Raw genomic sequence first — 20,134 nt, 5'->3', positions numbered from 1 at the left:
GCATTTTTCATGTTGGATACGTTGTGAATTGTCTCAGGAGAAGGGCTTTTTTTTTTTTTTTTTTTTTTTTAGTGGATCTGTCATGTTCACGGTTCAATATCTGGTAAATAGATGCTGCTGACATTCTTTGTGGGAAGCCATGCCACAGGGTTAAAATAATTTAAGGTGTTAGAACCACATTACAGAATCTTCTTTAAATGTTGGGAAAGCTTGCTCTTGTCCTGATCACTCTAATAGAGAGAGTTCTGTCATTTTAGTATATTTCCTTTGAGGGTTTCTTCTTTTTTAGCATATCTTTAATTTTCTACATTCAATTAGGTATCCTTTTATTCACTTAAGCATTTTTTGCCCTCTTCCTAACTGAGATAGCGGCCGTATCTTCCATTACCTAACCATTTCCCAGTGTCAGTTTGTGGCACAAGTACTAAAGTGCTGCTTCCTTACCGCACACCCCGTTATACTTGGATTTGTATTTTGAAGGTGGGTGTTTTAGAGCCTCCATTTAATATTCTGCTGTTGACAGTTTTGTGGCGAAGTAGACAGCTTGCTAAGAGTTTGGGGTACACACACTTATTCTCAGAGGTAAGTTGAGGGGGTCAGTTTTGGGGGGGGCCGGAGCTGAGTCCTCCCGTTCCAACCAAGGGAGGAGGTCCTGGAGAAAGCACGGCTTATCTGAGGGCTTCCAGGACGTTTACTGCCATGGCTCAGTGGGTGCTCTATTTATAAGTTCTGGATAGAGACTGGCTAGAAAGGAATTTGGAGGCCCATCTCCCACAGGAACTGAAAAATTTGATGGAGGCAGCTGGGCGACACGCAGAAAATGAGCTTCACCTGCAAGCCCCGGGAACCACAGGTCACCTCCGGCCCGAGGGACAGACCAGGTGGAGTGAGGCGTCCAGGCTTGTCCTGGGGTCCCTCCCAGCTCCCGCTGTGCGGCCCCCAGCCTCTGCCTTCCCTCCCCCTGTCCCCCTGCCTCTCCCAGAGCCCCACCTCCAGAGGGCAGTGACGGAGCCCCCAGATCTTGTTATCTCAGGACTTAGCACCACTGACACCCATAACGTGCAGGCACTCGGGAAACCTCGAAGCTTCCTTGGGAGGAGTGAGCTTTGAGGGAGTTTGGGAGGGAAGGAACATTTAGGCTGGAGCGCTGGCCTGTGTGAAGGCTGGTGACAGGAGGGATGACGAGGGCCCAGGTGACGCCCAGAGCCAGCTGGGAATCGCAGCCTGGGCCCCATATTGGGTTCTGACACGTGGGGAGCCGTGCTCACCGGCAGGGACGAGCGTTTGGTGTCGTGGGTTCAGTGAAGCCACGCGCCTGGGTGCTGGTCTCGTTTACTCTGGGGGGGATGGGAGGTCCCACCACCACCAAGGCCACTTGCTTAGTTGTAATCACGTGTGAGTTCTGCGCATGGCCTGGTGCCTCTGGAATCTGCTCTCCCCCTCCTGCATCATCCTTCCTGCCACTAGCAGAGCTCTGTCACCTGTGAAGCCTGGACTGGGGCACCCCCTCCCGTGTCCCGGATTTTCCCCACTGGGTACATTTGTACTTGTCATGAGAGGATTCTAATAGGAAGGGAGCGTCTTCCTTCCACTCGGCTTCCTGGTTCTGTTCTGAGAGCTTCTCTCCACCCGTGACCCCTGGGAGCCAGTGCCATGGCCTCGAGACGGCCCCTCGGCACTCCCTGTTTCCCCCCCAGGTTGCCTCTGGAGGGTCCAGATCAGGAAGCTGTCAATCAGGGCAAGCTGTCAATCCGAGGGCAATCTCTGGGCTTATTGATACTGTGTGCGAAACCAGATGCAGCCCCTGGGACCCCCAGCTGGGGTGCCAGACGCTTCCTGGAGAGTGTCCTGCCCGTCCCATCCCTTCCCCAGGTGTAAGGGCCTTCTTTGTGTCAGGACAGCCCTGGGAGGAACTTCAGAGTTGATAAGATCCTAAATTTTAGATTTGCAGCCTGGGTGGGGTCGGGTGGGTTCTTTCCCCTTGTACTTACAAAGCGCTTTCTAGCCCCGGCCCCCTTGCTACATGAGAATCCAAGTACCACCACCCTGCTCTGACCTACTTTTGTGACTTTTCTTTTAGTTTGTTTAAAGTGGTTAGCAACGAGGTCCCTCCAGGATGCAGTTAGTGCAGTTTCGTTTATGAAAAGGAAAATCTGGGGTTTCCCCGGCATCTTATACTAGGATCTCAGAACAAACCTAAAGCAGGTGCACGGAGGAGAGGGGATGGGGGTACAAAATCTGCTCTGGATCTCGGTGCTTAAACCCATCCCCTGCCCTGCTCTTCCTCCTCCGCAGCCCAGTTCTCTGTGGAGGGCAGGGGTCTCTGGGAAGGCTGCACCCCAAGCCTGACTCTTCCCTCCTGCCATCAGGCCGCAAGGATGGGATGAGACAAGAGGCCGCAAGGCTCGTGTGTGCTCTCATCCCTCATCCTGGCCTCGGGATGTGACAGTGTCCTTCGTTTCTGCCTTTGCAAAGGCCCGGGTGGCACCAGGAAGGCTTGTTGGCAAATTTGGGGGCTACTCAGAGCACACCTTGGGGCCTGTGCTCTCCATCCTCGCTCCGTCCTCACTCCCGCAGCCAGCCGGGGTGTGACCAGTGCCCGCCGAGCCGGCCGGTGTGTCAGCTGCGGTCTCCACAGTGGCTTTCTGTTCTGCGTACCAGGCAGGAGGGTCCACTCGTCAGCAGCCTCCTCACGTCCCCACTAGCCGGAGGGCCTGGCCTGTCGCCCTGGAGGCCCCGCTGCCCTGAGGGGACGCATTTGCTCAGCTTTCCTCAGGGAGTCCCCTTGTCACCAGTGTTGCAGAGCACGGCAGCCACTAGCATGTCACATGTGTCTGGCGGGGCCTCCAGATGTGGCTGGTGTGACTGAGGAAGTGAATTTCTAATTTATTTAGATTTAAAAGCTGATACTGGATTCAGTTACTGGAAAATTTTTAAGTGTGTTTGGAACAACTTTGGTATGCGACTCTGCTTATTCAGATCATGTTTCCAATGACAGTTTAGCATCTGAATTGCGATGTGCTGTGAGTGTAAACTACACACTGGATTTCAAAGACTTAGTGTGAAAAAAGGATGTGAAGTATCTCATTCATGGTTTTATGCTGATTATGTGGTGAAACAATATTTTGGAAATGTTGGTTTAATTAAAGTATATTATTTGTATGTTGTCACTTGTTTCTTTTTACTTTTTTAAGGTGACTGCTAGAACATTTGAAATTAATGTGTTTCATGTTGTAGTTCTGCCGGCCAGCTCTGACCTTGGCACTCAAACCTCTGAGCCTGTTTTTGCTGGAAATGTGATTGATGGTCCTTTGGGGGGAGCAGTTAAGGTCTTGGGGGTATCTTTGGCCCCCAAATTTTGGATTAACTTTTGGGAGGCCCATGATGTTTTGAGAGGAACACATCAATGAAAAAAAAATTTAAAAAACATATTTTTTTTGTTTTTATTAAACATAAAAGCATATTTTTATGTTTAATAAAACATTACTTCTTAATTGTGCAAGTGTTACATATTTCTTGTGGGAAAATTGGAAAATACTGATTAGACGAAATTAACCATCCAGTTTTGGAAGGAGAATACATGGATTTTCCAGCAATGTTTTCTAGCAGTGTTTCCAGCAGTCTTTTGCTTAGGTAATCATTAGCATAAAAATACCACTTTGCATTATTGCAGAGACCTTCAAGTTGATTTCACATTCTGTATCTCCTTCATAAACGTGTGCACCCTTCTTCAGGCACCCTGATAAATAGGGCTGGTGCTCCAGGCAGTTGGACCATGGCAGAGGAAACCAGCCAAGACTTCAAAGGGGGCTGTAGCTGGTTGGACACTGATAAGAAGGAAATCATCTAGAAGTTGGGCCGAGCACTTGAGTTTAGTGTTGAGGCTGAATAGGGACTCCATGACAGAATGGACCCATCTGGTTGGGAGTCCTTCCTTGTGCTGGAAGTGGATTTACCTGATTTTACTCACAGTGTGTGTTTTGCCCCCAGGCAGGGACTGTGGAATCCTTTGGTGAGCTCATTCAATTGAGAAACAGTTTTTTCCGAGTCCACTTTTCCAAGCCCTGAAGGAGAGCTGGAGCTGTAAGACAACTCAGACTCTGTCCAGCACTGAGACTTGTTTGAGAAAACATTGGCCACCTCTGATGTGGTGACACGTGACCTCAGATAGTAAAGAAAGACATCCTCCAACACTGAGTGCAGAGGGGCCCAGTGTGTTTGGGAGTGGGATACTACTCCTGGTTTAGCATCCCCTCCCCTCAATTTCTGGTGTGGCAGGAGCCATGGAAAGATAATAAGGAGGGTGGCTCAAATCATTTTGTACATTCTGTGAAGGTGTTGGCCTCTCCAGGCGTGCTTGCCTAGGCCACCGTTCTCAGGATTCAGAGAGCTCTGAGGTGTCCAGCTGGGCCCTGTGGGATTAGCCGACTGTGTTAATTGTCCCCTTTTTCTTCATCAGTGCTGGTTGGCAGTGTACTGAGTACAGAGATTCATCACGTCATCAGTAGAGCGACTGCTGGAAAAAAAGTCGTGTCTCAATGGAGACATTTTTTTTTAAAGGCATAAGAGGAGCTTTGTTGGTCACGAGTTTCTATAGTGACCACTTTTGTAAGACCAAGAATACTTACGAATCCTACTACCTTGCTTGTCTTCTGTAAAATCAGATTTTTTTATCTTCCGATTTGTGAAAAGCAAGGCACATCTGGGCAGGGAAGACCAACGTGCCCTGAGAATTGCTCTGGGAAGCATGAGTGGTGAGTCGGCACCCTCCAAGGAGAACTTTGTTAGCCATCCCTACCCCAAGGGGACATGGCCGATGGCTGGTGCCTGGGCCTTCTTTCAGAGGCCCTTGGTGTGAGGGCAGAAGGCATCTCACTTCCTGTGTGCCCCCTCTCTGACGGGCACAGAGTAGCTGTGATTTATCCCTCCCCCAGGGAAGTCACTGCTGAAAAGAGAGAAGTCTCACTTACAGCCTGTACCAAAGACCTGCTGAATGCTAGGATCCCGAATCGTCAGCTTGTAAAGACGCAGTAGCATCCCTTTAAACTTTATTCTGTATTTTTTAATTGCACAAGCAAACCATACCGTAAAAATAAAGACATCTTTTAAAAAGAAACTCCTAATCCTGCTAATCTAGCATCTGATATATCTTCTTTTCCCCAAAGTCTCTGTACACACGCAGACCTAATTTTTATTTGGTAATAATCAAGGCGGAAGCACAATTAGCTTTTTTGACTTTTCATTTATTGGTATCTTAACTATTCTTTCCTGTTATATAGAGTTTTCATAGTTACTGTTTAATGGTTGGCACACTCATCCAGCAACTTGGTAAACTGTAATTGTCTTAATCAGTCTTTATTTTGTTTTCTGTTCTTAATGGTATCCTTTCCCCTTTGTTTCTGTAGGAAGTTCTCCAGCAGCTGATCGTAATGAATTTGCCCAATGTCTTGATGATTGGCAAAGACCCGCTGTCTGGTGAGTGAAAGCCACCGCCCGACACACCACCCCACCCCCTGTAGAGCCTGGGCAGTGCCATCGGCCCTGGGCAGCTGTCAGAGGCAGAGCTCTGGCTGCCAGCTTGGAGCCAGCACAGTGAAAGCACGTGATCATTCGGGTGTGATTGTAAAGGGTGGGTTTATTACCCTGAGGCATCACGCCAAGAGCACATTTCTTCCTTAAGAATATATCCTCTGACCCCTGGGATTCGAGCACAGAGGCAGGCGAGGCCTCGGGCTTAGGGGCCCGAGTTGTATGGTGGACCCCCAGGGGTCTCTCCTCACACCATCATGGGGTGTGGTCTCTATTGGCAGGAAAGAATCTTTGGAGGGAGCTAATGTCCCTTCCGCTGGGATCCTGTGCTGCTTTATTCCCCTCATGGTAGATCTCACCGGGACATCCTGTCGTGTGTCTGTTTTCACGTCTCCCTCTGGTCTCTGAGGCCCGAGTGGGCAAGGTTCTAAGTCCTAGTCTTGGACACTCGGTGTGACTTTGAAAGACTGAAATGTCCTCCTGGACACCTTCCAGAGAGCCAGAGCTTAGTTCATACCTGACAGTTAAGACACTGGGTTGGTTAAACAGGGTGATAGATTTCCTCCCCTCCACATTTGTGTGCGTACACCTGTACCCATGGCTCATGGATGAAAGCTTGCAGGCCCCAGGGACAGATGTGCTTGCTGACTGGAACTTCCCTGGTTCCCGTGGAGACCTTGTTAGCCTCCTGGACTAGGTGTGGAGTCAAGGAACGCAGGAAGGATCCCCCACATTAGAGGCTTTGCAGAAGGAACTGAAGCTTCCCTCTGTCGGTACCTCCTCGCCCTGCTCTCCCTGGAGTCTGGCTGTCCTTGCTCCTGTCCACGTGAGCTCAGTTGGCTGGAGAGCAAAGCAGAAGTGTACCAAGTGACCCGTCGAGGACGTTTCTCATAGAGGAGCCCTGGCCCTGAGAGAAGCAGCAGCTTCTGGGGCCACCGGGCTGAGGGCAGCTGAGCATTTAATCACTTTGTTCGTGGAGGCGGGCCTCCTGGGTCCTCCTGGGCCCCACTTCCCTTTTTCTCTACGGGAGCCAAAGGAAGGGAGTTCCTTGACCTCCTGTTCGTCTTCGGCGCCGCTGACCCGTGAGCACCCCCAGCCTCACACATTGGCTCTGCAGAGCGCACCCAGGCCCACCTGGTGGCCCCTGGCAGTGAACACCCTGCCCCACTTGGTACTTTAATAACAGGGAGCCCTTGGTTCACGCCACCCCCAGCTCTGCCTTAGGGCCATTTGTTTACTGGCTTTATTTCATGGTTCCCCCAGGTAGAGGACGCCAGATGCCGCCCTGGGCTCCAGGGACAGTTGGGACTCTTGTGTTTCTGCAGGAACATCAGGGAAGTGAGGGTCTGCTTTGCTGAGCAGAACTGTGCTGCTTGTCCTGACTTATCTGAGGGGCTGATGTTAGAAGAGAGATGCCCGGAGAGGTTGGTGGTTCAGGCTTAGTTCTACTATTCCATCTGCTCTAGAGACAGCATCGTAAGATGAGGAGAGGAAAGCAGCGGAGCAGGAGAGAAGGATACTCCCTGCTTGAGCCTTTGGTGAGCCTACTGTGTGCTGGGCATTGGACACGTGTTTAAAGATGGAAAGGAAAATGCGCTTCTGGGGTGTGACCGTGCCATCCCATTTATAGATGAGAGAACGGCAGCTCACAGAGTTGAAGTGGCAAGCCCTCAGTCACTTAGCCCGTGAGCAGAGGGGCCGATTGGGAATTTGCTCCATCCAACCCACGAGCCCGAGCTCCTGTCCGTATCACACACAGACAGGTGTTAGCTTGAGCTGTAGGCGATTGCCAGTGTTCAACCATTTGACCTACAAAAATGACGGCGGCATATGATTCAATCTAACACTAACCACGTCCTCCTCCCCCACCCAGGCAGCCTGTCACCCCATCACCCCATCATACTGCATGGCTTGCCACCTTCCCGTTGTCAGTGCCCCCCACCACCTGCTGCCATTTGGAAGCCTGCCCTCTGGGCGCCCCTTCTCCGGCAGGCACCTCCACTCGCCAGAACCCTGGCTCCAGCCCTCCCCCTAGCTGAGTCTCTGTTCTGGCCCCTTTGAACCACATGGGGCCAAGAGACTGTCCACATGCAAGGAACCCAGGTCGCACCTCGGGTCTGGCGCTGGACAGAAACACCTGCAGAGATGTGGACGCTGATTTTTTTTTTAATAGCTTTATTAATGTATAATTTGCATACCATGAAATTCACTTATTTTAAGTATACAATTTAGTGATTTTTTTTTCATAAATGGACAGAGTTGTGCAACCTTCCCCAACAATCCAGTTTTAGAACACTGTGGGGAAGCCGCTTTTAAGGTGACAGGTGAATTGCCTGCCCTCTGGTCCCCAGCACTGTATAGAATCAGTGCACATCAATTGAAGAGGTTCTGGCCCCAGTTCTGATGGAGAAGTTGGAGAGATGAGATCGGGAGCCCTGGGAAAGTTAAGGACGAGAATCCCAACCGCTGCAGCAAGCTCAGAAGGCCCCTGGCAGGCAGGGCCTGACTGACAGCAGCTTCTGCGGGCTCTGCTGAGAGGGGAGGGGCTGCCTCCCCTGAAGTCAGGGCTGGAGGGGTGAGAGCTGGGCGCACGCATGGGTAGGTTTTGACAGGAGTGTCGGGGGGGCTCTGAGAGCAGAGGAGGTTGGCAGGAGAGGTGCACCAGCGAGAAGACACAAACATGAGTGCCAGAGACATATTTGTGGAATAGTGTTTTCTGTTTTAAATTTTAAAAATAGATGCGTGAAGCATTTGGGGTTTCTTTTAAAATAAAGAACAAAGTTGGTTTCTTTCTTGTGGGGCGGCTTTTTTTTACGAATTCTGCCACATGGCTCAGGAGCATGCCTGTGCTCTTTTTGGCTGATGTTGACACTGTACTGTTATTTATAACGTTTCAGTTTTCTGTTATTTTTTGTTTTTGGTAAATGCATCTCAGTGGAGCCAGGGCAGGGGCAGGACAGATCCCAGCAGAACATCTAGTCAAAACACACACACACACACAACACACACACACACACAACACAGACACACACACAGACACACACACACACACACACACACACACACACACTCACTCTAAATGATCCCAAGACACCAAGCATTTATCCCCCTTCCTCTGACCTAAAAAAGGAAGCTGTCATGACTAAATACTATTAGACGATTTTTCTATATGTCTATCATCCTGCACCCATCAGACAAAAGGATGTTCTCTTTTTTCCTACCCTGGGTGGGATTCAAGGATGGTTTAATGAATGTGAGAAAACACTTCATGTACTTTAAAAATCTGTCCTCAATGTCTGCCCTCCTGGCCCCCAATCCCCATTCTCTTATTTCCTGTTTGTACCTCGAATGACCTCTGGATTTCCTCTCTGATTGTGTGTGATTTTATAATCATCTCCCTGGATACCCGTCCGCGGGGAAGTGTCTGTCCAGCGCCTCGTTACTGTAGACGCCGCTTCTTGGAGCCTGGCCTGGGGTCCTGCAGGACCCTGCTCTAACCCTCCCTCACGTCCATACAGTGGCGTGTAGCAGAAAAGCCTTCCCCGGTGGCTGGGCCGTGTGTGGACCCCAAGGACTGGATGTTGTAGGGTGTCCTTTGTCTTGTTTCCAGTTGGCCAAAACGTATCCTTCTCTCCTACCCCACACCCATTCCTCAGGCAGTGCCCTGGCTTTAATTTCCAAACAGCTGAGCTCTTCTCTCCTCCTGCCCCGCTGCCCACCGGTTCCAGCCACCACCATCCTCCTGGCTAGCACCGGAGTGGCCTTCTGTCTGCCTGCCTCTCTACCTTTGCCCCGTGCTGTCTGTTGCTGTCTGTTCTCAACACAGCGGCCGCTCCTGTTAGAAAGTTAGATTATGTCACTTTTCTCCCTGTGCTGTGCACCGGCTGTTCCCTCTGCCTGGAATGCTTTTCCCAGATTCTCACAGGAACAGATCCTTCCAGTCTTTGCTTGAATATCACCTTCTCAGTGCAGCCCATCCTGATGACCTCCCTGTTTGCAGCTGCATCCCTCCCTCCTCCTCAGGACTCCCAGCCCTCTTATCCTGCTCTGCCTTCCCTTTCTTCATAACACTTAACGCCCTCCAGTATACTCTCTCATTTACTTATTTTTCCATGTCTGTTGCACTGCTTAATTTTCCCCCTCTAGGATGTCATCTGTCATGAGAGCAGGAATCTTGGGGGTTTTTGTTGTTGTTGCCAATGTCTTCTAAGTGTCTAGAGCAGTGCCTGGCACATAGTAGGTGCTGAATAAACAGAGCATAAGTGCTGGAGACCCACTTTGTCGTTTCTCTCTCCTGTCCCCACTTCCCTCTTCCATCAAGCTAGTGATCCTTACAGATGTTAACCACATGCTCTCACAGATACAGCGGTCAAGTGTCCGTGGTCAGGGTCAAGTGAGAGTCGACCTCTGCCCAACACCATGTGTGTGGCTGCCCTAGGCCGGTAATGATGCACTGAAAACTGCCTGCACCCCCGTCTTGCCAGCTGTGCATCCATTAAACATATTTACATGGCTTATCGAAGAGCGTATTCTACATGAGAACCAAGAGATCACAATGTCCGCGGCATCTCTAAAATGAGGGAAGGCGTTGGCCAGAACTTCAGGCTCTGGTTTCTCAGCAGCCAGGCCTGTCACTGTGCCACACACACGAAAAAGACTAGATTTGTCTGACAGGAAGCCAGGGTGTTAGCAAATTAATTTCTGCAATGAATCATAGAGCAATCATGCTGGAAGAGAGCACTGTGTTTTCTTCCAAGGTTTGTATCCAAGTGCAGTAGTGGTTTTCAGACTTGTGAATTGCTGATCACTCCTAAGCTGTTTAGAATGGAAAGGGTGGAGCCATGTAGGTGCAGAAACCCAGCCCAGAGAGGGGAGGGAACTCATTCAGAGGCACACAGCATGGTGGTCCCATAGGTAAAAGATGTATTTGTTACCGTAAGTTACGCAGATGGTTAGGTATGTGGACGGTCAGCCACTGGTTCCAAGCAGGAGGACCAGCCACTGTCATTATTCTGCCTGGTGTCTCTTGAGTTCTAAATGCCAGGCAAGATTCCCGGGTCCAAGGAGGGGCTGATCCCGTATTTGCACCCTACAGGGTCATGTCTGTGAACACAGCTGGAACCTTTGAGGATAGCCTCCCATTAATTGCTGTTCGGTGATCTGGTCCTCGTCCTCAGTTTTTTCTCTCGTGACGGTTACAGAAGGGGCTTCCAGGGACAGAGAGAGCACCTTGAGGAGTCTGAGATCCTGTGCCCCCAGATTCTGTAAACATCCTTGCTTCACAGCTCTTGCAGACCTCCATTCTCCTGCTGCTCTGGCCAAAGAAACCAGAAGGCCAATTTCTGACCCTCCCAAATAGAAGACGGGAACGCGCTTGCATCCCTCCTCCTCACAGAGGAGCTCAGCCCAAGCCCCTCTCCAGCTTTCTCTGTCAGATGCCCGCCATGGGTCCAGTGGCCATGGAGACGAATAGGCTGTCTCTGTTCAAGGAGCCCCCAGTCTGCATTGGGGCAGGAGGGGAGGAAAGTGTCCATGACTAGCCTGTTGCAGGGCGAGAAGTGGTGCGAGCATGCGTCCCACAGAGTGCAAGGCGGGCAATCAGTTCTGCCTGGGCAGGTCAGGAAGACTTCCTGGAGGAGGCGGTATGTGGCAGAGCCTCGAAGAACCCTCGACAGAGCAGCAGAGGGAGGTGTCCAGGTGTGACAAGTTCAGAGGAGTGGAAGTGTGCTGGCAGTCCCATGAGGAGCGGCAAGCTCAGGGCACAGGGAGGAAGTCTCTGTCACAGCTGAAGTTTAGGTTTCAAAGGCCAGCGGGAAACGGAACTCCTGAAACTCCTTGGAATTTAATATTTAACCCTCTAGGATTTACTTGCTCTCCTATCAAGGGCGTCCTTGATGTGCTTCTCGGATCCCATGGAAACCTTCCCTCACTGCACCGCTCTGCCTTTTGATGACGAGCTGGAACCCCTGAGGGCCAGTGCACCCAGGGGCTGGCTCACCTCCAACCCCAGTGACCGGAGAGAGGCCTCCAAGTCTGGTTTATTACAAACAGTCTTCCTGCCGCTGAGATTGTTCTTTTAGAAAGCGGGCGGGCTGCCTTCCCTCCCCTGCCACCTTCCTGTGGCTCTGCCCGCCCCAGTGCCCTGCTTGCCAAGTGACGTGGTGGGTCGAGGGTCTGCCATTAGGTGTTAATGAGCGATTCTTGAGTTCTTTTTCCCAACCTTAAGCTATTTTTTCATTTCTCCTGAATTCTGATCATGTTTGTATATATATATAAAACTTTCGTGTTTGCAGAAACCTTAGGTCCTTTAAATGAGGAGGGAAGAAGTAAGTAAATAAAGAAAAGCTAATCTTGCAGGCATTCGATCCTCTTCATGCTTCCTGTTTTCTCCTGGAGGGAGCAGGTTCAGAAAAGCACCCACACGCGATTTCACATGGCATGGCTTGCGGCCTGCTTCTTTGCTTCTGTGCGGCCTGCTGGATTGAGAAATGAATTCTCCGGTCCATGTAGCGCGCAGGGGGTTGCTGGGCCCTTGAGCTGAGTGCCAGCACTTAGCTTTTCTAGGAACGTGAAAAGCTTGGTTAGCAGCAAGCACAGCAATCGTTAGCGCGTGGCCAGATGCCAGCCCTCGGAGCAGCCGCGGGACCTGCCTGGAAACCAGACTCTGTTTGGTCACCTCCTGGTGATGGGCTGTACACAGAGAGGGGGCGCCCCGGCTGCGTGACCGTGCATGGCGTCCAGCGGGACTGCTCTCTGTGGCCGTGGCTGTCCGAGGAGGAGGGACGAGCTCTTACTTGTCAAAGGTCTCTGTGTTCACCGATAATATTGGGGCTTCGCGTTTTCTGCCTGGTGCGTGGGAGGGACCCTTTCTCAGATCACCTCCAGCCTCTGCCACCGTCTCACCTGCAGCCAGTGCAGACTCTGGGTCGCAAGCTGCGTTCTTGTGGTTTGCTGCTCCTTTTCTGATCCTCAGTCGTTTGGTGCTAGGGAATGAATTAGTTCTCAGCTTCTGCGGCCTAGGCAGGCTGGGCTAAGGAGTCCTGTCTGATGATGGCGCTGTCTGAGGGGCTTGACGTAGCTGTTGAAGTCGCTGTCTGGGAGGGGCTGCCTTGCGGCGTCTGGGCAGAGGTTCTCGTTACCCACACGGGGTGGTGTGAGGGATCCCCGCGGGGGGGGGGGGGGCAGGCGTGGGGGGGTGAGGGAGAGACGGTGGGATAACGGGGCCGGGGGTCCGGGTACGCTCTGGAGCCACCCACACCATTTCCAACAGACGTGTGGCTTCGTGCCTGCGAAGTCCACATGTGATAAACGTTTGTTGAATGACTAATAAATGGGGGAGCGCCTGGTGGGGGTCACACGTGTAACGTTCTAGGTGTAAGCAGTCTTAAGTGAGGGTTTCCTAGGAGTCGCTCTCCAGGCTGTGAGGTGCTTGCCTCCCATCCCATGACCTGGGACGGGTATTATTATGGAGGGTCCCTAAGTGCCCACCCGCGAGGAATTACCGTCCACACTGTTCCTCATGGAACACAAGGTAACCGTGTCAAAATAATAACAGCTCTTCTCAGTGTAAGCAGAGCCCCCCAGGAGGGCCCATAGAACTGTGCCCGTGCGGGTGAGTCTTCAGATGTCATTATGCATTGAGGAGAAACAGGGTCACGTTCAGTGCAGTGCTATCTTCAAATCAGTGAGACAGCCCCATAATCATCCTTATGAAATGACTGGTTTTTAACTAAGAAACCAGGGAAAGCACAGTGAGTGGTTGACTCCAGCACATAAGTCAGAGGAGAGCAGAATGTAGAATTATTAAGAAAAAAAAAAAAAATACACACACACACACAGACACGTATATCTCCATCTCAACAAGAATGGAAACTGAAAACGTTCTCTTTGTTTTTCTCCCTGGGACACGATGCTAACAGTTACCGTCAGTCACTCAATCAGCAGACGCTGGCTAGAGACCTGCCCTGTGGCACGGGGATCAGACGCTAAACCAGAGGGAGCCCTGCTCTGGAAGGAAATGTAAATAAATAATGGCAGTTTCAGGGAGGGGGATGGTAGCGAGTTAGGAGAGAGCAGGTGGTGACCAAATCTCAGTTCTGTGGCTCGGCTTGTCTGAGCCTCCTCTTGTTTGTAACATGGAGCTAATACTGGCCTTTGGGGATTGCTCTGGGGATTAAGTCAAATGATAGCATGTTATATGAAAGTGCTGTAATGGACTGTAGACGTGAAGGGCACTTGGGGAGGGCAGGATTAACTCCAGTGGGTCAGTCCTTCCAGGCTGAGAGGGTTAAACCCTCACCCTGGCTGGCGACTCACGGACCCAGGGCCTCTGGGGTTGTGGTCCTCCTGGAAAGGGCTGTTTGCCTTCCTTTGTCTAAATCCCCACCTTGACACCCCAGTGATCACTTATACACAAGATTGATTTTCCGTATCCAGAGAATGTATGAACATTCAAATGACTGCGTCTTAGAGAATCAAAGAGTAGAGCCAAAAGGACCCCACTGATTGTGTAGCAGGCATGGAAGCTGGGTTTTGTTTCATGTGCCAGCTTTCATTGCGTGTCAGGCAGTGGCTACATCGAGAGTGCTGTGTTCAGAAGGATTCTGAGGCCTCCTTCCAGGCTCGGTAAGAAAGTGTTGTGATTGACTAGTTATGTCTGCCACAGACTCAAGATTAGAAAGTCAGGGAATTTTCCAATCCTGATCTGATTCAGTCTCCACATTTTAGAGGCTGGTGTACTTTAATTGCCCCACTATATTTCTATCCCCAGGTCCACCTTTATCACACATGCGGTATCAGTTTCCCTTCTGTTTTGGAAGCTGATTGCTACACACATCTGTAGCTTTATGTATAATTTAGGTCAGCCTATATGCATTCCGTTTCTGCTAAGAAAGGCTGGAGTGAGTTTCTCTGTGTCAAGACTCCAGGAAGCAGGTAGTAAAGTAAGTAAGTAAGATTTTTCTTAGACTCGACCATTAGGCTCAGGCTGTCATGGGATTCCCCCTGGGGTTGTGGGTAGGTGCAAAGGGTGTCTGATGTGTTCGGCCCTCCCCCCACCCATTGGTTGCTTGTGACTCACTAGGTACAGAAATCCACGTTGCTTCCTACCCTGCCTCCCATTTCTCATGAAAACCCACTCTAATAAGCTTAAGCACAAAGCGTTTATAATTTGACAAGCAGCACCATATTCTCTTGTGTCTAGGCCTTTTCATGTGCTATTCCCTGTGCCTGAAAAGCCCCCAAATCTCTCGTCATCCTGGGGTCTCAGCTCAGAAGTCATTTCCTTTAGGAAGCCTTGACTGATCTTTACTACAAACTAGTTGTCCTTCCTCTGGGTTCCCATAGAAGTTGCTGGTTTTCTTGGTCTGAGCTCAGAGGACTGTGTTGATTATGGGTATGTTCTCAGCAAGCACCCAGCACCTAGTAGGTGCTTGGGAGGGAGCTGTCTGTAGGGTTGTTTCTTCTTTGCCTGTGTAACTGTGTCACTGAGCCATCCTTGCCGGCAAGGACCCGGTAGAGAGTCTTATGATGTGTTTTGGAACTATTCAAAACCCACAATCTGGTAGATTTTGAAAATAGCAGAAATCCTGAGAGAAATTGGGCATCAGCTTTCTGTGAGAAATGAGGGAACTTCTGCTTTTCTCTCTCTCTCTCTCTTTTTAAGTTTCCTAGGAATTTGTGTAGGGGTAAAAACCACAGGATACATTTGTTAATAGCAAATGTTTTTATTTACTTAGCTTGGTGAGAATGAGCACAGCACCACTTCACGTGAACGAAGGCAGAGGTGAATTTCCTAGTGCCCTGTTCACCACCAAAAAGTGTATTTTAAATAATTATTCCCTGAACATTTTTCTAAAATTAATTCTCTGCTTTTAAAATCCTTTTTCCCCCTCTGTTACAAAACCTAACAAACTGGAATTCCATACTTTTCCAACAGTGCTCTGGATCAGATTTAGTTTTTTCTTGCTGTCTGATGGGTGTAAATGAATGAAGGAAGGAATGAATGAATGACTCACGGTTGTTATTGTGTGTAACTACAGGATGCTGAGGGAGCAGAGCCCTTCATTCTTTCACTGAACAGCCTCAGACTGTAGTTTTAAGCCCTCGTGTATGTGTGCAGGATTTCCCGTCTCTTCCTTGCTATCGGATAACTGGCTTATCCTCTCGCTACTCACAGTGGGCCTTTCTTGCGCTCCTTTCCACTTTTAATTTGCCGGTTTTGTCTGCTGTAGGCTGGGAGAAGGGATCATCGGAGTTGTTTAAGTTATCCAGAGTATGATATAATTAGATCCTCTGGGGCCTTTGCTGTGAAGAGTACATAAAGCTTCTTCGTGAACTCTGACTTCTGTTTGAGCTGATCCAAGGCCCTTAAAATGCTTTCTTCTTGTGTGTCAGCTCTGCTGGCTACAGCACCAGGTACACGGCCTATGAAAGGTGAATCATTGCAGACGAGGAGCTGGTGACAGCTGTGGGGGGGGTTCTGTAGTTGTTATATGCACCAAAGGGCTTACGAGGGTCCCTTGCCAGTCATCTGGGGACTGACCGTGAAGGGAGAGAGGTGAGGACGGCCACGTGGGCTGGCATGAGCACTATCGCCAGGGGAAGATTTTGGTGAGACTGATTGGAGTTTTTAATACTCTGGCGGGCATGTCCTTTTCTTTGTATCAGAACTAAAACCGGGTATGTCCTTTTCTTTGTATCAGAACTAAAACCGTGACTGATCACCACCTCAGCCTTCATAGAGAAGTGAGTCATTGTGGTGGTACACGTATTTATGTCTATGGATTAGAGCCTCTTGGGCCAAATAAAAGGCCTCAGGTGGAAAAAAAATCCATTAAAGTCTTTGAGAATTTTTCCGTTTCAAACATTGATGAAGTTCTACACTTATTAGCAAAGAGAAGGTTTGATCATCATGGGTTGATCTGCAACACCAGACCTGATTGATTCTTAAGAGTGTGGAATCTGAGTGCTCTGCAGGGACCCTTTGGTCCAGCCCCCCAGCCCATCCCACCCACCTTCAGACTAGGCGGTGGGAAGGGGGATGCCAAGCCCCCAGTTCTGAGACTCGACCATAATAATGTCATCTCAGGAAAAGCTGTTTTTAGCTATTTCTCAGGTGAGAGATATTAGGATGAAGTCACATGTTACTCCATACACGCCTGACACCCAAGGACCCGAAGTGAACCACAGCACTAGTTTTGAACATGAGTTTGGTTTTCTTCATCCCAGGTGTCATGGATGATGCTTTGGACCATTTTAGCACAGTGTGAGTGGGTGTTGGTAAGCCTTTCAGGAAAACAATGCTTTTTCTAGCATGTCCCTTCTCCCCCCAAAGAGAACAGGATATTATGAAAAGGGCAGAGAACCGTAGAGCTTCTCACCCGAAAGGCACCCTGCACGTCACCCAGGCCAGCTGCCTCCCTTTCACAGATGTGGAAACAGAGACTGGGAAACAGAGTACGGCTTGTTCCCGTCACAGGCCTCCTGGTGACCAACTCAGGTCTGGAGCTCCTGTATCCTGACTCTGTTTATTTAAGTGACTGAAACTGATAAACAGATGAAGACACATTTGGCCTCAAGCATAATGGAAAAGACACAGTGTAAAATGATGAAATAGGATTTTTTGGCCTGATTGGCAAAGCTGAGAAGGAGTAGTAAAACAGTGTTGGTCTGGGCGTGGGGAAGTGGAACTTACGGTATATTGGTTGTGAGAGAGAAAAATGGCAGAGCCTTTCTGCAGGGCAGTTTGGAAGTAGGAAAAGCTTGAAAGATGAGTTTATCCTGAAGGAGGGAGTCAGGATGTCCATAAAGAATTAGCTGTAAGATGTTCTTTGTAGCATCGTTTAGATTAAAATATTGAAAAATCAGATCTCTGGAAAGTGAGTGGTTGAATTCGTTTGTGGCCTTTGTACAAAGTAAGTATGAGACCATCAAAAATGATGTGTGTGTGGTGTCTGGGACTTGCTTTGGGGGATGCTCCAGCCAGACATTGAGAAACAAAGGCGGCAGCGGTGGGGAGGAGATGGAATAAATGTGCAAAATGCTGGTAATGTGAAGCGGGTGACGAGCATGGGGGTTCACTTTACTCTTCTCCTTCGTCTGTATGAGATTTTGCAGGATGGAAAGGCAAGTTTGTGTCCATTCTTATTTCAGAGTCGATTGAGTATTTTCCTGTGGGGACTGTTCTCATCCATTGTACTTTGCTTACCACACACACTAAAAAGCGATGCTCATATTCATTAATTATCATGGAAAGATTTTATGATACATGTGAACGGAAAAGGGCCACAAATAGTTATGGACGGCATTCTCATTTGGTTTAAGAAAAAAACAAACCCATATGGAGAAAACAGATGGAGTGTGTACACCTTAAGTGCATATCACTGGGTAGAGAGGGTTTTTTTTTAGTTTATTTGATTTTTTTTTCCCCCTGCAGCAGATCTGTATGTATCACTGGTGAAATTTTACAAACAGTTGAGCTTAATTAACTGTGTTGCTCTTTTGATTTAGGGAAGAGTATGGAGGAGATTAAGAAGGTGCTGCTGTTGGTGCTGGGCTGTGCTGTCCAGGTAGGGACTGGGCAGGGGGCAGAGAGGAGGGCTCTTAGGTTTGGGTTTGTGGGGATAAAACACCCCCTTCGGTGAGGTAGGAGTGAAGCTGCTTTCAGCCCAATAGGATGGAAGGTCGCAGGGTTCCTGCGAGAGACGTGACACCGTCTTAGGTGGCAACCATTTCTAGCACCAGGGCACCTTGGGCAAGAGGCCAGGTGGGGATCCCTGGGGCCGGGTGCCATTAGCAAATTGTCCCCAGTGTAGGAACATCTAGAGCAAGGGTCAGCACACAACCTGTGGGCCAAATTTGACCTGCCACCTATTTCTGTAAACAAAGTTTTAGGGGGACACAGCCATGCTGATTCCTTTACAGATTACCTGTGGCTGCTTTCACACTACACCAGCAGAGCTGAGACCCATGGCCTGTCCAGTCTAAGATTTTTTTTTTTTTTTTAAACCATCTGGCCCTTTACAGATGAAGTTTACCAACTACTGCCCTAAACCAGCTGTTCTTGATCTTTACTTGTTTAAGAATCCCCTGGAGAGCTTGTCTGTGTCCCACCCCCCCGTGTTTTTAAAGACAACCCCCCCAGGTGATTGTGCTATACGTAGTCTGAGCCGCTTCTAGAGAATCCTCAGTGTGAGGGGGCTGGCTGGTAGGAGGGCAGAGCACTCTTGATTATAGAAGAAAAAGCCAGGGATGGGGTAGGTGTCTCCTTTTGAAACTATTTCTGTGGCTCTGGCGGCCCTAGGTTGCCCTTGTAAAACAGTTTCATTAACACTTGTAACCCTCCACAGTGTGAGAGGAAAGAGGAATTTATCGAAAGAATCAAACAGCTGGACATTGAGACACAGGCCGGGATCGTGGCCCATATACAGGAGGTAGGTGGGGAGCTTTTGTGGGGCTTAGCCGTGGACCATTGCTCCCATGGCACCCAGCAGGCAGGCCCTCTCCACCAGTGAAAATTCTAAAGAGCACATCACCCATTAATGATTTTGCTAATTTTAGGTTTCAGACACTACAGACAAATTGATTCGATTTGGAAAGGTAGCTGTCAGCAAGCTAAAATAAAGTGGCTGCTAAAATGAAAAAAATTTTTTTAAAAAAAACCTCAATCAAGTCTTCTTTTGCCTCTTCTTCTTGCCTAATATGGATTCAGACTATTTTTAAGAGCTGTCAAGTGGTTTAGGCTCAGAATTTGATTTACAGTCCCTGAAAATGTATTCTGGCAAATGTCACCCTGCTTCAAATGGTTGATCCTTATAGAGAGATTCACTGCTTCTGTCACTGACACGGCAGAGAAACCACTGCCACCCCTTGGGAAGTTAAAACCCAGCGAGTCCCAGAAGGGCTGTATCCGGAGACTCGGCCCCCCGGGTGGGGTCAGGAGGGCTCTGCACTAAGAGCAGCCCCTCCCTCCGCCGTTGACTTTGGCAGAGGTGGTATCAACTGAAGGGCTAGTTTCCCTGGAAACCAAGCACCCGCCTGAGAGTTAGTCCCCAGACCTCCACCCCACCCTCCTCCAAAAGAAGCCTTGTACGTTTTAATTATCTTAGGAGGTATGGTTCAGCCTTCCATCTAATTGGACAGATGAGATAAATGCATGAAAAAGACATGAGCAGGAGCACGTAGGAGCAGGTGTGTAACTGGCAGAGGCAGCTGAACACAGAGCTCCCCACGCCGGCTCTGGGGACAGGCTCCTGGGCTTCCACAGCCGCCTAGGGCACTGTGGGTTGCAGTCAGGATTTGAAGCAGGAGACGGAGGCAGCTTATGGCAGGTAGAGGGTCCAGCAAAGCCCATCAGTATTGTAGGAAATAATTCTCAACCATTCGTGTCAGTGACCTGTTAGCCTAAGAACCATTCTGCCTTGTAACTTTCCTCGTGTGTCTGTGTGTTTTGAAAATGTATCTGGGGACTAGGTCCTCGAGACTAGCTAGGTCTTTGCTACTCACTGTTTCCCCTCCCCTGTTCTGCCAGCAGGATATTTTTTTTTTTAAAAAGCATGCACCCAAAAAAGAAGCCCTGCGAGATTATCAAGTTTGGTGACTGGCT

At 49.5% G+C, this 20,134-nt stretch overlaps 1 protein-coding gene across 7 annotated transcripts in view; it reads left to right on the top strand.

Moving 5' to 3' along the window:
* The window catches only part of CCDC88C (coiled-coil domain containing 88C), a 124,371-nt gene that overhangs the window by 46,166 nt on the left and 58,071 nt on the right, over positions 1-20,134 (top strand). For 6 of the 7 annotated variants that reach the window (XR_009500984.1, XM_059914834.1, XM_059914836.1 and 3 more), the window contains 3 exons: positions 5,406-5,475; positions 18,040-18,098; positions 18,879-18,962. Coding sequence is in view for 6 of the 7 variants with exons in the window: in XM_059914834.1 (XP_059770817.1) it covers positions 5,406-5,475; positions 18,040-18,098; positions 18,879-18,962 (213 nt within the window). In the remaining variant the exon portion in view is untranslated. Of the gene's footprint in view, positions 1-5,405; positions 5,476-13,460; positions 13,549-18,039; positions 18,099-18,878; positions 18,963-20,134 lie in introns of those variants that run through there. The other variant, XM_059914837.1, reaches the window with a different exon arrangement.

This window comes from Balaenoptera ricei, chromosome 2 (genome assembly GCF_028023285.1).
Source record: "Balaenoptera ricei isolate mBalRic1 chromosome 2, mBalRic1.hap2, whole genome shotgun sequence".
Taxonomy (NCBI): Eukaryota; Metazoa; Chordata; class Mammalia; order Artiodactyla; family Balaenopteridae; genus Balaenoptera; species Balaenoptera ricei.
The sequence above is the reverse complement of the archived record's forward strand: the minus strand, read 5'-3'. Positions and strand labels throughout refer to the sequence as shown.